General features: G+C 36.4%; 3 protein-coding genes across 3 annotated transcripts in view; all 3 read left to right on the forward strand.

Moving 5' to 3' along the window:
- Positions 1-629: 629 nt before the first annotated feature.
- On the forward strand, positions 630-3911 carry LOC137632850 (uncharacterized). The gene has a single exon (XM_068364947.1). It carries the CDS (start codon positions 630-632, stop codon positions 3909-3911), a length of 3282 nt encoding a protein of 1093 aa, XP_068221048.1.
- Positions 3912-7772: 3861 nt separating this feature from the next.
- On the forward strand, positions 7773-11054 carry LOC137632851 (uncharacterized). The gene has a single exon (XM_068364948.1). The coding sequence runs from the start codon at positions 7773-7775 to the stop codon at positions 11052-11054; it is 3282 nt and encodes a 1093-aa protein (XP_068221049.1).
- A 3860-nt stretch (positions 11055-14914) lies between these two features.
- LOC137632852 (uncharacterized) overlaps positions 14915-18005 on the forward strand; it is a 3282-nt gene continuing 191 nt past the window's right edge. The window contains exon 1 of the mRNA XM_068364949.1: positions 14915-18005. This exon is cut by the window's right edge and continues 191 nt beyond it. Coding sequence (XP_068221050.1) covers positions 14915-18005 — 3091 coding nt within the window.

Here is an 18005-nt window from a genome sequence, read left to right on the forward strand (position 1 = left end):
CTGCGGTTAGCACTCAAGGAGACACTTTGTATGGAAGGGGAAGCTGCCCAGACTAATAGACAATTACAATTCCTCGATAGGCATAGCTTTTTGGCAGTCTCTCAGTCTGAACTTCGAGATGACGATGTTGACTTGATTTCCAACAGATCACCGGCGAGTATCAAAGTTCAAGAAGCCAACACTAATTCAACCTATGCTATTTTTAACAAAAAGGGTAAGCTAAAGCAGTCTGAATTGATTAAAGCTACGGAAGAAATGCTTGAAAAGCAATGCATCGAATATCTGGACTATGAAAAAATCCCAGCTATCTGAAGATGACACAGAAACCAATAAAAAGCTAGTAAAGTATGTTCTTGATAGTACAGAACGAGATGAAGAAGGTAGACTAGTAATGCCACTGATGTGGAACAACAAGATATCCCATTTGTTAGAGAAAAACTTCAATTTATCCCGGATGATACTGAAGTCTAACTTAACACGTATGAAGAATAAACCTGAGCATTTAAAGATGGTTAATGATGTATTTAAAGAGCAACAAAATCTGGGAATCAGAGAAAATTGAAGATATTAATTCTTTTATAAATGAACATCCAGAAGCTAGTTTCTTGCCTCATATGCCTGTGTTCAAAATGGCCAGAGACACGACCAAGTGTCGAGTCGTGTTTCTGTCTAACTTATGTGAGAAAAACAAATCTGCGAAGAGCACTTATAGTCACAATCAGTGTATGCTTCCAGGCCCTTGTCTGAATCACAAAATTGCAACTTCTCTGATTATGCAGAGATTTGACTCCCATATGATTTGTTTTGACTTGAAAAAGGCATTTTTGATGATAGGACTCAAGGAAGAGGATCAGAATAGATTGTTGTTCTTATGGTATCGAAATATTCTTAAGGGTGACTTTACTGTTGTGGGCTATAGGAACAAGCGTTTAAGTTTTGGCCTAAGGCCTAGCCCTTGTCATCTCATGCTAGCTTTGTTCAAAATCTTGATATTGGATGTTGAGAGTGACAACGAGGAAATGGTTAACTTAAAGAAATCGCTGTATAATACCATTTACATGGACAATGGGTCATATTCGTGTAACTCTGCCAAGGCTTTATATGAAGTGTACTACTGTCTCCCTAATATCTTTGGACCATACAAATTTGAATTGCAACAATTCGTAACAAACGATGCAGAACTGCAAGAAATGATTGACCGAGATTATGATAGTGAAACACCCAAAGAGGTAAAGTTGCTCGGCATGGTTAGGGATAGGGAAGCAGACTCACTAGGCCCTGGTAAGATTTTCCTTGATACGCAAGCTAGCACAAAGAGGTCAATTTTGTCAACATTGAATAGTATCTATGATATATTTAATATCTATGGACCAATCTTGAACAGGGCCAGGCTGTTTCTTAAAAAGCTTCAAGAAGACAAGACTATCACATGGGATAGCCCTCTCTCAGAAACATTAAAAAGGGAATGGACACTTATTGGAAAACAGGTGAATTCTACTCCTAAAGTAGTAATTCCTAGATTCCTGGGTAGGAGAGATGGTACCTATAAACTAGTAGCATTTTCAGATGCAAGTAAGGATATTTATGGAACTGTGGTGTATATTGTAAATGTCTTCAATGGTAATACAAGTTTTTTGACCGCCAAGAGCAGGGTCGTTAACAAACAGTTAGAGAAGAAAACCATTCCTGTAATTGAATTTCAAGCTTTGGGACTAGCCACAGAGACACTAATCAGTTTATTTCAAGAACTTGCTGGTCAATCAGTCTTTACTCCAATCAAAATTGTGAGCATGGCGATATATTCAGACAGTATGGTTGCTCTTAATTGGCTTTACTCTTATACATATAAGTATGATAAATTGCAGAAGAAAGGAGTTTTTATTCAAAATAGGTTGAAAGCTATAGGTGACTTGTGCCAAGTTTTCCCAATAACATTTTCATTTGTGAATGCATATGATAATCCTGCAGATTATATTAGTAGATGTGTCTCATACAGGAGACTTCAGAAGACTGCGTATCATGGTGGACCCGAGTTTCTTAAGAAACTTCATAAAGATGAGGTTCAGTTTAGTTTCAAGGTGCCAAACCCCCTTGAAAAGAGAGATGAAGTACCCGGCCCTGAAAGGGAAGATACTTCCTTAATCACTGTCTCAACAGATTCTGAAAGTAAAGAAAATAACAAGAAAGACATAAAGAGCATTGAACACTTGATACCCCTGACTAAGTTTTCCAGTTTCCATAAGCTAGCAACTGTTCATAGGATGGTATTGAAATTCATCAAGAACATCAGAGAAAAACTAACAAATAAAGGAATCGACATTCATTGGGGAAATTGTGTCAAGGAGAAAAATCTTTATGCTTTAGCATGTAGGCAGATAATAGGTAAAGAACAGGAAAATAACTTCCCAGAAGTTTGTGAATTCTTCAAGAAAAGTCATACATTAAAAAGAAACATTCCCAATTTGGTAACTCAAATGAATATTTTCCAGAGCAAAGACACTTTGCTAAGAATCCGGAGTAAATTCGGAAGAAACGAACAGATTTTCTTTCCTGTGCTGTTACCTAAGCATAGTTTGCTAACTAAATTGCTTATTCGTGATATGCATGTTAGTCTAGGACACGCTGGTGTGTATTCGATCTTGGCTCAGTTACGTAAGCAATTTTGGATAATCCACTTTTATTCCACAGTAAAGAAGGTACTTAGAGAATGTATAACTTGTAGAAGGCTTAATGAGAGACCAATCAAAGCAAATCAGAGTACCTATAGGGATTTTCGGAGCAATCCACCACCTATTCCATACAGGTATATTTTCATAGATTACATCGGTCCTTATACAGTAATATGGAATGGTGAAAGGAAAAAGATTTGGTTATTATGCGTGACATGTTTGTGGAGTCGTGCCATCAACTTGAAGATATGTTTATCTGCTGATACTCGAGACTTTCTCAAGGCCTTCCAACTACACATATATGAGTTTGGCATCCCGGAATTTTGCATATCTGATTTGGGATCCCAGCTCACTGCTGGTAGTAGAATCATTGGAACCTTTCTCAACGATTTTGAAACGCATGCCTTCTTTGAAGAAAATGACATTAAGCCCCTGAAGTTCGAGCATTATGCCAAAGGTAATAGTTCTTTGGGTTCGCTAGTTGAAAGCTGTGTAAAAATGGTGAAAAAGCTAATTTTTAGTTCTATTAAGAACACTGTGCTTGATTATCAAGATTTTTACTTCCTTATTTGTCAAACTGTCCATCTTATTAACAAAAGACCAATTGCTTTTAAGGATAGTCTGAGAGATGCTTGTATTGATAATGTAGAAAAACCAATAACTCCTGAGTGTTTACTTAAAGGCTATGATCTGGTATCAGTGAACATTATTCCCGAGTTGCAGAATTCTTCTTCAGATGACACCAATTGGGTGCCTGGTAGTAGTGCTATTGATGATGTTAAGGATAATTACTATAAGCTTAGACAAGCTAGAAACAGACTAGTTGAGGCATATCATTCAGAGTTTCTTGCAACTCTCATTAATCAAGCAGTAGATAAAAGGGATCGTTACAGACCTGTCAATCATAAAACCTTGGCTGTTGGAGATATTGTTCTGTTAAAAGAGGACGCAAGCAAACCAAGTACTTATCCACTTGGTATAGTAAAGAAGACAGAAGTAAATCACCTAGGGGAAGTAAAAGCAGCTCGTGTGCTTAAGGGTAAGTCTCGTGAAGTTGTGTACAGGACAACAGATTCACTCATTTTGCTTCTTCCTAAAGAAGGATTTCATACTGTTGTTGAAGTTGAAACGGAATTACCTATTGATCAATTAAAAGTCAAAGTCAGAGAGAGAAGTAAACGGGCCGCTGCACTTGAATCTATGAGAAACACAGAACTCTTGGTTCAAGAGGGCCTAGTATAATAGGCTTACATGGTTATGTATATTACCATATTCTTTGGGGTAAGATACACATGGGCTATAAAGAGTGTGTAATGAAATTGTTGCTGGGAGTGAGTAAAGGGTGAACAAATGGTTTCTTTGATTAAACTTAAACTTTAATCAAATTGTTGCTGGGAGTATACAAAATATATCAAAGATATATTTCACATTTATTGTTTACTTGACAGTATGTTATTTCTCTTTTATTTACATAAACTCCCGGATACCTTTTAAAATATTTTGTTTCTTGTTAAGCATGGGATTTAGGAGTTTATGTTTTGAGTTCCTTCTACTTCTCATGAATCGTAATCACCAAGTTGTAATTAGCTATTTAGATTTACTATTATTACTTTATTGTGGCTAAAGTTCATCTTCATAAAGTTAATTTGGCTGATTCATGATAAATGTTTTCTTGATTAACCTTTTCAAACCCAAAGCTATAAACGAAATAACAAAGTTTAGCAGAGGCGACCATATAATGTCTCGAAGAAGAGGTGACGATATAACTGCCAAAACGCAGAATAGCAGTTGTGACTCGAAGACCAGAACGACAGGACCTGTTGTTGAACACTCCTACATGTTTTTTGTGTATCAGCCGATCTGCTTATAGTCTTCATGGATGACAGAGTTTAATGGTATAATTAATATGAAGATTTACTATTAAGAAGTTTGCCGAGGACAGCTACTATTGACGATGAAGGCGAAATTCAACAAAACTACCGAAGGATTTGGGGAGAGAAAGGAGACGGGTTTTTAGCAGTTTGGAGGTTATGGAAAAATTCAGTGGTGACCATGTTGTGCTGGAGTGGTGTCTGGCGTAAGGTCATCTCTCCAAGAATATAGCACGGTTTGGAAGGGTTACAGTGCACAAAGGACAAGGATTCTCTCAAGCAAAGGGATTAAATTTTATTTTACTCAGTTATAAATTTTCTATTTCATTTTGACTGTTGTAATTAAATATAAATTAAACGATTTCTTTAATTTACCCTGTCACCATTAATTTGTATATCATTGCATGATTTCAAGTAAAAAAGTTTTTCCATATGGCGACCGTGACAGGATTCGTGCAATCCTTATCCTCCCTGTCCTTTGTGTTGTAAGCCTTTTATTGTGGGTGGGGCTGTCCTCGGCTTCTTTATTTTTCATATTTGATATAGGCTTATTGGTATATGTTGTGAAAGCATCAAATTTGTGCTCGGTATTTGAATATTTTTATTGAAGTGAATATATGTCTTTTATAACACGGATAAATATTCGTAATTGCTAGAAACTTTGATTTGTGTTTATCTAGGTTTGGTATTAGATTAACTTTGTAGAATTATTAACATGTCTGAGGATATATTGAAGAAACGGCGTTCTTACGCTCGGCAAAGAGTAACAAAGATATATAATACAGTTCAATCGAATCTCGAAGGATTGTCTGAACAAGATAGACTTTTGTATATTCACAGACTTGAACAGTTAGAAAAAGAACTGTTAGGGTTAGACCAGGAAATATTGAACTATGTCATAGATAAGGAATACGAAAGCTCCATTGAACAAAAGATTTTCACAGATGAAGACTACCAGAAAAAGATAATGTCGGCTTTGTTAAGTTTACAAAGGCAACAGGCTTCTAGTTTAGAAACTGTAACCACGCCTACCCCGGTAGTTAACCTTAAGAATGACTTAAGGATGCCTCAAGTTCCTTTACCTGAATATGACAACACCAAGGGTCAGTGTTTAGTAAAGTTCTTTTATGAATTTGAAAAATTGACTGACAAACAAAATTGGTCAAATCACTTAAAGTTTATGTATCTACGAAATCAGTTGTCAAAGTCTCCAAAGGCACTTGTGGATTCTCTTGATATTGATAACCAGTCATATGACGAGGCAAAGAAATTATTATTGCAAGCATTTGCAACTCCATTAACACAAAAATATGATGCAATTAAGAAACTTGTAGAATTGAAGTTAACTTTATCAGGTGATCCATATGCCTTTGTAGCCTCGATGAAAACTATTATGAATGCATTCAAAAAGCTTGACGTCAAAGTTGACGATGTTCTCCAGTACTTCATATGGCATGGTCTTAATGATCGCTTTCAATCTTTACTAATTCAGATAACAAATGAAAGCAAACCCTCATTAAGTGAAATTGAAAGTAACATATTTGAGGCTGTTGAGAGGTATAACAGAACGAATGAAAGAAATGTTGAGCAAAAGGAGAAAACTAGGACTAAGAATATAAAATCGAGCACAACTCTCGCAACCAAAGTTAGTGTTAGCCCTAAATATAAGTCATGTATCCTATGTACAAAGGATGGTAAGCAAGATACCGCACATTTGCTAGTAAATTGCCCAGTTTTTGCGAATCCTAAAATGAAAGTAGAGAAACTTAAAGAGCTGAATGCTTGTGTTAGGTGTGGCTATCATAATCATGTGACTCGTCAGTGTAAATTTAAGTTTACTCAAAGATGTAGAAATTGCAGTGGATGGCATTTTACATACCTGTGTGTTGCTAAGGAGAGGCTTAATAGTTCCAGTACTAAAGCTTCTGATTCTAGTAATACTGAATCCACTGAAACCTCTATGCATACTGGTGGGAAAAAGCCAGAACCGAAGCATACTTCAAATAGCCTCACATTAGCTGAAATTCATCAAAATGTTACTGGTGGTGCTGCAATTTTACCAACTTTTACATGTTCTGTGGCTGAAGAAAATAATGTGGTTCGAGTTTTACGAGATTGTGGTAGCCAGAGAAATTTTATTTGTAATAAGCATGTAAACCATATGAAGTTCCCTGTCCTAGCAAAAAACGTCTATATGACTATTCATGGTTTTAATTCTACTAGGGACCTTGTAACTGATATTGTTAATGTACCTCTCAAGTTAGGTAGGGAATGGCATTCCATCGAAGCAGTTGTTGTACCCAGTATTGATATAGAGTTGAAACTGGAGGGCTTAAATGTCATTGTTAAAGAATTTCAAGATAGACATTACATTTTAGCAGATAAGTTTCTTAGTGACAGTGTGGACACTATTGGTAACATTGGTCTTATCTTGGGAAATGATGCTGACTTTTTGCTGTCGCTAACTACACACAAATTTGGATTAAGCAATCCCTCTGTGTATCTTGACACTCCAGTTGGTGTCATGCTCACAGGTAATATTAACAGAATGATGAAAAACTTGGATTATTTACCTAACATTAATATTGGAAATAGTTCACATACTGCGGTTAGCACTCAAGGAGACACTTTGTATGGAAGGGGAAGCTGCCCAGACTAATAGACAATTACAATTCCTCGATAGGCATAGCTTTTTGGCAGTCTCTCAGTCTGAACTTCGAGATGACGATGTTGACTTGATTTCCAACAGATCACCGGCGAGTATCAAAGTTCAAGAAGCCAACACTAATTCAACCTATGCTATTTTTAACAAAAAGGGTAAGCTAAAGCAGTCTGAATTGATTAAAGCTACGGAAGAAATGCTTGAAAAGCAATGCATCGAATATCTGGACTATGAAAAAATCCCAGCTATCTGAAGATGACACAGAAACCAATAAAAAGCTAGTAAAGTATGTTCTTGATAGTACAGAACGAGATGAAGAAGGTAGACTAGTAATGCCACTGATGTGGAACAACAAGATATCCCATTTGTTAGAGAAAAACTTCAATTTATCCCGGATGATACTGAAGTCTAACTTAACACGTATGAAGAATAAACCTGAGCATTTAAAGATGGTTAATGATGTATTTAAAGAGCAACAAAATCTGGGAATCAGAGAAAATTGAAGATATTAATTCTTTTATAAATGAACATCCAGAAGCTAGTTTCTTGCCTCATATGCCTGTGTTCAAAATGGCCAGAGACACGACCAAGTGTCGAGTCGTGTTTCTGTCTAACTTATGTGAGAAAAACAAATCTGCGAAGAGCACTTATAGTCACAATCAGTGTATGCTTCCAGGCCCTTGTCTGAATCACAAAATTGCAACTTCTCTGATTATGCAGAGATTTGACTCCCATATGATTTGTTTTGACTTGAAAAAGGCATTTTTGATGATAGGACTCAAGGAAGAGGATCAGAATAGATTGTTGTTCTTATGGTATCGAAATATTCTTAAGGGTGACTTTACTGTTGTGGGCTATAGGAACAAGCGTTTAAGTTTTGGCCTAAGGCCTAGCCCTTGTCATCTCATGCTAGCTTTGTTCAAAATCTTGATATTGGATGTTGAGAGTGACAACGAGGAAATGGTTAACTTAAAGAAATCGCTGTATAATACCATTTACATGGACAATGGGTCATATTCGTGTAACTCTGCCAAGGCTTTATATGAAGTGTACTACTGTCTCCCTAATATCTTTGGACCATACAAATTTGAATTGCAACAATTCGTAACAAACGATGCAGAACTGCAAGAAATGATTGACCGAGATTATGATAGTGAAACACCCAAAGAGGTAAAGTTGCTCGGCATGGTTAGGGATAGGGAAGCAGACTCACTAGGCCCTGGTAAGATTTTCCTTGATACGCAAGCTAGCACAAAGAGGTCAATTTTGTCAACATTGAATAGTATCTATGATATATTTAATATCTATGGACCAATCTTGAACAGGGCCAGGCTGTTTCTTAAAAAGCTTCAAGAAGACAAGACTATCACATGGGATAGCCCTCTCTCAGAAACATTAAAAAGGGAATGGACACTTATTGGAAAACAGGTGAATTCTACTCCTAAAGTAGTAATTCCTAGATTCCTGGGTAGGAGAGATGGTACCTATAAACTAGTAGCATTTTCAGATGCAAGTAAGGATATTTATGGAACTGTGGTGTATATTGTAAATGTCTTCAATGGTAATACAAGTTTTTTGACCGCCAAGAGCAGGGTCGTTAACAAACAGTTAGAGAAGAAAACCATTCCTGTAATTGAATTTCAAGCTTTGGGACTAGCCACAGAGACACTAATCAGTTTATTTCAAGAACTTGCTGGTCAATCAGTCTTTACTCCAATCAAAATTGTGAGCATGGCGATATATTCAGACAGTATGGTTGCTCTTAATTGGCTTTACTCTTATACATATAAGTATGATAAATTGCAGAAGAAAGGAGTTTTTATTCAAAATAGGTTGAAAGCTATAGGTGACTTGTGCCAAGTTTTCCCAATAACATTTTCATTTGTGAATGCATATGATAATCCTGCAGATTATATTAGTAGATGTGTCTCATACAGGAGACTTCAGAAGACTGCGTATCATGGTGGACCCGAGTTTCTTAAGAAACTTCATAAAGATGAGGTTCAGTTTAGTTTCAAGGTGCCAAACCCCCTTGAAAAGAGAGATGAAGTACCCGGCCCTGAAAGGGAAGATACTTCCTTAATCACTGTCTCAACAGATTCTGAAAGTAAAGAAAATAACAAGAAAGACATAAAGAGCATTGAACACTTGATACCCCTGACTAAGTTTTCCAGTTTCCATAAGCTAGCAACTGTTCATAGGATGGTATTGAAATTCATCAAGAACATCAGAGAAAAACTAACAAATAAAGGAATCGACATTCATTGGGGAAATTGTGTCAAGGAGAAAAATCTTTATGCTTTAGCATGTAGGCAGATAATAGGTAAAGAACAGGAAAATAACTTCCCAGAAGTTTGTGAATTCTTCAAGAAAAGTCATACATTAAAAAGAAACATTCCCAATTTGGTAACTCAAATGAATATTTTCCAGAGCAAAGACACTTTGCTAAGAATCCGGAGTAAATTCGGAAGAAACGAACAGATTTTCTTTCCTGTGCTGTTACCTAAGCATAGTTTGCTAACTAAATTGCTTATTCGTGATATGCATGTTAGTCTAGGACACGCTGGTGTGTATTCGATCTTGGCTCAGTTACGTAAGCAATTTTGGATAATCCACTTTTATTCCACAGTAAAGAAGGTACTTAGAGAATGTATAACTTGTAGAAGGCTTAATGAGAGACCAATCAAAGCAAATCAGAGTACCTATAGGGATTTTCGGAGCAATCCACCACCTATTCCATACAGGTATATTTTCATAGATTACATCGGTCCTTATACAGTAATATGGAATGGTGAAAGGAAAAAGATTTGGTTATTATGCGTGACATGTTTGTGGAGTCGTGCCATCAACTTGAAGATATGTTTATCTGCTGATACTCGAGACTTTCTCAAGGCCTTCCAACTACACATATATGAGTTTGGCATCCCGGAATTTTGCATATCTGATTTGGGATCCCAGCTCACTGCTGGTAGTAGAATCATTGGAACCTTTCTCAACGATTTTGAAACGCATGCCTTCTTTGAAGAAAATGACATTAAGCCCCTGAAGTTCGAGCATTATGCCAAAGGTAATAGTTCTTTGGGTTCGCTAGTTGAAAGCTGTGTAAAAATGGTGAAAAAGCTAATTTTTAGTTCTATTAAGAACACTGTGCTTGATTATCAAGATTTTTACTTCCTTATTTGTCAAACTGTCCATCTTATTAACAAAAGACCAATTGCTTTTAAGGATAGTCTGAGAGATGCTTGTATTGATAATGTAGAAAAACCAATAACTCCTGAGTGTTTACTTAAAGGCTATGATCTGGTATCAGTGAACATTATTCCCGAGTTGCAGAATTCTTCTTCAGATGACACCAATTGGGTGCCTGGTAGTAGTGCTATTGATGATGTTAAGGATAATTACTATAAGCTTAGACAAGCTAGAAACAGACTAGTTGAGGCATATCATTCAGAGTTTCTTGCAACTCTCATTAATCAAGCAGTAGATAAAAGGGATCGTTACAGACCTGTCAATCATAAAACCTTGGCTGTTGGAGATATTGTTCTGTTAAAAGAGGACGCAAGCAAACCAAGTACTTATCCACTTGGTATAGTAAAGAAGACAGAAGTAAATCACCTAGGGGAAGTAAAAGCAGCTCGTGTGCTTAAGGGTAAGTCTCGTGAAGTTGTGTACAGGACAACAGATTCACTCATTTTGCTTCTTCCTAAAGAAGGATTTCATACTGTTGTTGAAGTTGAAACGGAATTACCTATTGATCAATTAAAAGTCAAAGTCAGAGAGAGAAGTAAACGGGCCGCTGCACTTGAATCTATGAGAAACACAGAACTCTTGGTTCAAGAGGGCCTAGTATAATAGGCTTACATGGTTATGTATATTACCATATTCTTTGGGGTAAGATACACATGGGCTATAAAGAGTGTGTAATGAAATTGTTGCTGGGAGTGAGTAAAGGGTGAACAAATGGTTTCTTTGATTAAACTTAAACTTTAATCAAATTGTTGCTGGGAGTATACAAAATATATCAAAGATATATTTCACATTTATTGTTTACTTGACAGTATGTTATTTCTCTTTTATTTACATAAACTCCCGGATACCTTTTAAAATATTTTGTTTCTTGTTAAGCATGGGATTTAGGAGTTTATGTTTTGAGTTCCTTCTACTTCTCATGAATCGTAATCACCAAGTTGTAATTAGCTATTTAGATTTACTATTATTACTTTATTGTGGCTAAAGTTCATCTTCATAAAGTTAATTTGGCTGATTCATGATAAATGTTTTCTTGATTAACCTTTTCAAACCCAAAGCTATAAACGAAATAACAAAGTTTAGCAGAGGCGACCATATAATGTCTCGAAGAAGAGGTGACGATATAACTGCCAAAACGCAGAATAGCAGTTGTGACTCGAAGACCAGAACGACAGGACCTGTTGTTGAACACTCCTACATGTTTTTTGTGTATCAGCCGATCTGCTTATAGTCTTCATGGATGACAGAGTTTAATGGTATAATTAATATGAAGATTTACTATTAAGAAGTTTGCCGAGGACAGCTACTATTGACGATGAAGGCGAAATTCAACAAAACTACCGAAGGATTTGGGGAGAGAAAGGAGACGGGTTTTTAGCAGTTTGGAGGTTATGGAAAAATTCAGTGGTGACCATGTTGTGCTGGAGTGGTGTCTGGCGTAAGGTCATCTCTCCAAGAATATAGCACGGTTTGGAAGGGTTACAGTGCACAAAGGACAAGGATTCTCTCAAGCAAAGGGATTAAATTTTATTTTACTCAGTTATAAATTTTCTATTTCATTTTGACTGTTGTAATTAAATATAAATTAAACGATTTCTTTAATTTACCCTGTCACCATTAATTTGTATATCATTGCATGATTTCAAGTAAAAAAGTTTTTCCATATGGCGACCGTGACAGGATTCGTGCAATCCTTATCCTCCCTGTCCTTTGTGTTGTAAGCCTTTTATTGTGGGTGGGGCTGTCCTCGGCTTCTTTATTTTTCATATTTGATATAGGCTTATTGGTATATGTTGTGAAAGCATCAAATTTGTGCTCGGTATTTGAATATTTTTATTGAAGTGAATATATGTCTTTTATAACACGGATAAATATTCGTAATTGCTAGAAACTTTGATTTGTGTTTATCTAGGTTTGGTATTAGATTAACTTTGTAGAATTATTAACATGTCTGAGGATATATTGAAGAAACGGCGTTCTTACGCTCGGCAAAGAGTAACAAAGATATATAATACAGTTCAATCGAATCTCGAAGGATTGTCTGAACAAGATAGACTTTTGTATATTCACAGACTTGAACAGTTAGAAAAAGAACTGTTAGGGTTAGACCAGGAAATATTGAACTATGTCATAGATAAGGAATACGAAAGCTCCATTGAACAAAAGATTTTCACAGATGAAGACTACCAGAAAAAGATAATGTCGGCTTTGTTAAGTTTACAAAGGCAACAGGCTTCTAGTTTAGAAACTGTAACCACGCCTACCCCGGTAGTTAACCTTAAGAATGACTTAAGGATGCCTCAAGTTCCTTTACCTGAATATGACAACACCAAGGGTCAGTGTTTAGTAAAGTTCTTTTATGAATTTGAAAAATTGACTGACAAACAAAATTGGTCAAATCACTTAAAGTTTATGTATCTACGAAATCAGTTGTCAAAGTCTCCAAAGGCACTTGTGGATTCTCTTGATATTGATAACCAGTCATATGACGAGGCAAAGAAATTATTATTGCAAGCATTTGCAACTCCATTAACACAAAAATATGATGCAATTAAGAAACTTGTAGAATTGAAGTTAACTTTATCAGGTGATCCATATGCCTTTGTAGCCTCGATGAAAACTATTATGAATGCATTCAAAAAGCTTGACGTCAAAGTTGACGATGTTCTCCAGTACTTCATATGGCATGGTCTTAATGATCGCTTTCAATCTTTACTAATTCAGATAACAAATGAAAGCAAACCCTCATTAAGTGAAATTGAAAGTAACATATTTGAGGCTGTTGAGAGGTATAACAGAACGAATGAAAGAAATGTTGAGCAAAAGGAGAAAACTAGGACTAAGAATATAAAATCGAGCACAACTCTCGCAACCAAAGTTAGTGTTAGCCCTAAATATAAGTCATGTATCCTATGTACAAAGGATGGTAAGCAAGATACCGCACATTTGCTAGTAAATTGCCCAGTTTTTGCGAATCCTAAAATGAAAGTAGAGAAACTTAAAGAGCTGAATGCTTGTGTTAGGTGTGGCTATCATAATCATGTGACTCGTCAGTGTAAATTTAAGTTTACTCAAAGATGTAGAAATTGCAGTGGATGGCATTTTACATACCTGTGTGTTGCTAAGGAGAGGCTTAATAGTTCCAGTACTAAAGCTTCTGATTCTAGTAATACTGAATCCACTGAAACCTCTATGCATACTGGTGGGAAAAAGCCAGAACCGAAGCATACTTCAAATAGCCTCACATTAGCTGAAATTCATCAAAATGTTACTGGTGGTGCTGCAATTTTACCAACTTTTACATGTTCTGTGGCTGAAGAAAATAATGTGGTTCGAGTTTTACGAGATTGTGGTAGCCAGAGAAATTTTATTTGTAATAAGCATGTAAACCATATGAAGTTCCCTGTCCTAGCAAAAAACGTCTATATGACTATTCATGGTTTTAATTCTACTAGGGACCTTGTAACTGATATTGTTAATGTACCTCTCAAGTTAGGTAGGGAATGGCATTCCATCGAAGCAGTTGTTGTACCCAGTATTGATATAGAGTTGAAACTGGAGGGCTTAAATGTCATTGTTAAAGAATTTCAAGATAGACATTACATTTTAGCAGATAAGTTTCTTAGTGACAGTGTGGACACTATTGGTAACATTGGTCTTATCTTGGGAAATGATGCTGACTTTTTGCTGTCGCTAACTACACACAAATTTGGATTAAGCAATCCCTCTGTGTATCTTGACACTCCAGTTGGTGTCATGCTCACAGGTAATATTAACAGAATGATGAAAAACTTGGATTATTTACCTAACATTAATATTGGAAATAGTTCACATACTGCGGTTAGCACTCAAGGAGACACTTTGTATGGAAGGGGAAGCTGCCCAGACTAATAGACAATTACAATTCCTCGATAGGCATAGCTTTTTGGCAGTCTCTCAGTCTGAACTTCGAGATGACGATGTTGACTTGATTTCCAACAGATCACCGGCGAGTATCAAAGTTCAAGAAGCCAACACTAATTCAACCTATGCTATTTTTAACAAAAAGGGTAAGCTAAAGCAGTCTGAATTGATTAAAGCTACGGAAGAAATGCTTGAAAAGCAATGCATCGAATATCTGGACTATGAAAAATCCCAGCTATCTGAAGATGACACAGAAACCAATAAAAAGCTAGTAAAGTATGTTCTTGATAGTACAGAACGAGATGAAGAAGGTAGACTAGTAATGCCACTGATGTGGAACAACAAGATATCCCATTTGTTAGAGAAGAACTTCAATTTATCCCGGATGATACTGAAGTCTAACTTAACACGTATGAAGAATAAACCTGAGCATTTAAAGATGGTTAATGATGTATTTAAAGAGCAACAAAATCTGGGAATCAGAGAAAATTGAAGATATTAATTCTTTTATAAATGAACATCCAGAAGCTAGTTTCTTGCCTCATATGCCTGTGTTCAAAATGGCCAGAGACACGACCAAGTGTCGAGTCGTGTTTCTGTCTAACTTATGTGAGAAAAACAAATCTGCGAAGAGCACTTATAGTCACAATCAGTGTATGCTTCCAGGCCCTTGTCTGAATCACAAAATTGCAACTTCTCTGATTATGCAGAGATTTGACTCCCATATGATTTGTTTTGACTTGAAAAAGGCATTTTTGATGATAGGACTCAAGGAAGAGGATCAGAATAGATTGTTGTTCTTATGGTATCGAAATATTCTTAAGGGTGACTTTACTGTTGTGGGCTATAGGAACAAGCGTTTAAGTTTTGGCCTAAGGCCTAGCCCTTGTCATCTCATGCTAGCTTTGTTCAAAATCTTGATATTGGATGTTGAGAGTGACAACGAGGAAATGGTTAACTTAAAGAAATCGCTGTATAATACCATTTACATGGACAATGGGTCATATTCGTGTAACTCTGCCAAGGCTTTATATGAAGTGTACTACTGTCTCCCTAATATCTTTGGACCATACAAATTTGAATTGCAACAATTCGTAACAAACGATGCAGAACTGCAAGAAATGATTGACCGAGATTATGATAGTGAAACACCCAAAGAGGTAAAGTTGCTCGGCATGGTTAGGGATAGGGAAGCAGACTCACTAGGCCCTGGTAAGATTTTCCTTGATACGCAAGCTAGCACAAAGAGGTCAATTTTGTCAACATTGAATAGTATCTATGATATATTTAATATCTATGGACCAATCTTGAACAGGGCCAGGCTGTTTCTTAAAAAGCTTCAAGAAGACAAGACTATCACATGGGATAGCCCTCTCTCAGAAACATTAAAAAGGGAATGGACACTTATTGGAAAACAGGTGAATTCTACTCCTAAAGTAGTAATTCCTAGATTCCTGGGTAGGAGAGATGGTACCTATAAACTAGTAGCATTTTCAGATGCAAGTAAGGATATTTATGGAACTGTGGTGTATATTGTAAATGTCTTCAATGGTAATACAAGTTTTTTGACCGCCAAGAGCAGGGTCGTTAACAAACAGTTAGAGAAGAAAACCATTCCTGTAATTGAATTTCAAGCTTTGGGACTAGCCACAGAGACACTAATCAGTTTATTTCAAGAACTTGCTGGTCAATCAGTCTTTACTCCAATCAAAATTGTGAGCATGGCGATATATTCAGACAGTATGGTTGCTCTTAATTGGCTTTACTCTTATACATATAAGTATGATAAATTGCAGAAGAAAGGAGTTTTTATTCAAAATAGGTTGAAAGCTATAGGTGACTTGTGCCAAGTTTTCCCAATAACATTTTCATTTGTGAATGCATATGATAATCCTGCAGATTATATTAGTAGATGTGTCTCATACAGGAGACTTCAGAAGACTGCGTATCATGGTGGACCCGAGTTTCTTAAGAAACTTCATAAAGATGAGGTTCAGTTTAGTTTCAAGGTGCCAAACCCCCTTGAAAAGAGAGATGAAGTACCCGGCCCTGAAAGGGAAGATACTTCCTTAATCACTGTCTCAACAGATTCTGAAAGTAAAGAAAATAACAAGAAAGACATAAAGAGCATTGAACACTTGATACCCCTGACTAAGTTTTCCAGTTTCCATAAGCTAGCAACTGTTCATAGGATGGTATTGAAATTCATCAAGAACATCAGAGAAAAACTAACAAATAAAGGAATCGACATTCATTGGGGAAATTGTGTCAAGGAGAAAAATCTTTATGCTTTAGCATGTAGGCAGATAATAGGTAAAGAACAGGAAAATAACTTCCCAGAAGTTTGTGAATTCTTCAAGAAAAGTCATACATTAAAAAGAAACATTCCCAATTTGGTAACTCAAATGAATATTTTCCAGAGCAAAGACACTTTGCTAAGAATCCGGAGTAAATTCGGAAGAAACGAACAGATTTTCTTTCCTGTGCTGTTACCTAAGCATAGTTTGCTAACTAAATTGCTTATTCGTGATATGCATGTTAGTCTAGGACACGCTGGTGTGTATTCGATCTTGGCTCAGTTACGTAAGCAATTTTGGATAATCCACTTTTATTCCACAGTAAAGAAGGTACTTAGAGAATGTATAACTTGTAGAAGGCTTAATGAGAGACCAATCAAAGCAAATCAGAGTACCTATAGGGATTTTCGGAGCAATCCACCACCTATTCCATACAGGTATATTTTCATAGATTACATCGGTCCTTATACAGTAATATGGAATGGTGAAAGGAAAAAGATTTGGTTATTATGCGTGACATGTTTGTGGAGTCGTGCCATCAACTTGAAGATATGTTTATCTGCTGATACTCGAGACTTTCTCAAGGCCTTCCAACTACACATATATGAGTTTGGCATCCCGGAATTTTGCATATCTGATTTGGGATCCCAGCTCACTGCTGGTAGTAGAATCATTGGAACCTTTCTCAACGATTTTGAAACGCATGCCTTCTTTGAAGAAAATGACATTAAGCCCCTGAAGTTCGAGCATTATGCCAAAGGTAATAGTTCTTTGGGTTCGCTAGTTGAAAGCTGTGTAAAAATGGTGAAAAAGCTAATTTTTAGTTCTATTAAGAACACTGTGCTTGATTATCAAGATTTTTACTTCCTTATTTGTCAAACTGTCCATCTTATTAACAAAAGACCAATTGCTTTTAAGGATAGTCTGAGAGATGCTTGTATTGATAATGTAGAAAAACCAATAACTCCTGAGTGTTTACTTAAAGGCTATGATCTGGTATCAGTGAACATTATTCCCGAGTTGCAGAATTCTTCTTCAGATGACACCAATTGGGTGCCTGGTAGTAGTGCTATTGATGATGTTAAGGATAATTACTATAAGCTTAGACAAGCTAGAAACAGACTAGTTGAGGCATATCATTCAGAGTTTCTTGCAACTCTCATTAATCAAGCAGTAGATAAAAGGGATCGTTACAGACCTGTCAATCATAAAACCTTGGCTGTTGGAGATATTGTTCTGTTAAAAGAGGACGCAAGCAAACCAAGTACTTATCCACTTGGTATAGTAAAGAAGACAGAAGTAAATCACCTAGGGGAAGTAAAAGCAGCTCGTGTGCTTAAGGGTAAGTCTCGTG

The sequence above is a fragment of the Palaemon carinicauda genome, chromosome 42, assembly GCF_036898095.1.
Source record: "Palaemon carinicauda isolate YSFRI2023 chromosome 42, ASM3689809v2, whole genome shotgun sequence".
NCBI classification, from domain to species: Eukaryota; Metazoa; Arthropoda; class Malacostraca; order Decapoda; family Palaemonidae; genus Palaemon; species Palaemon carinicauda.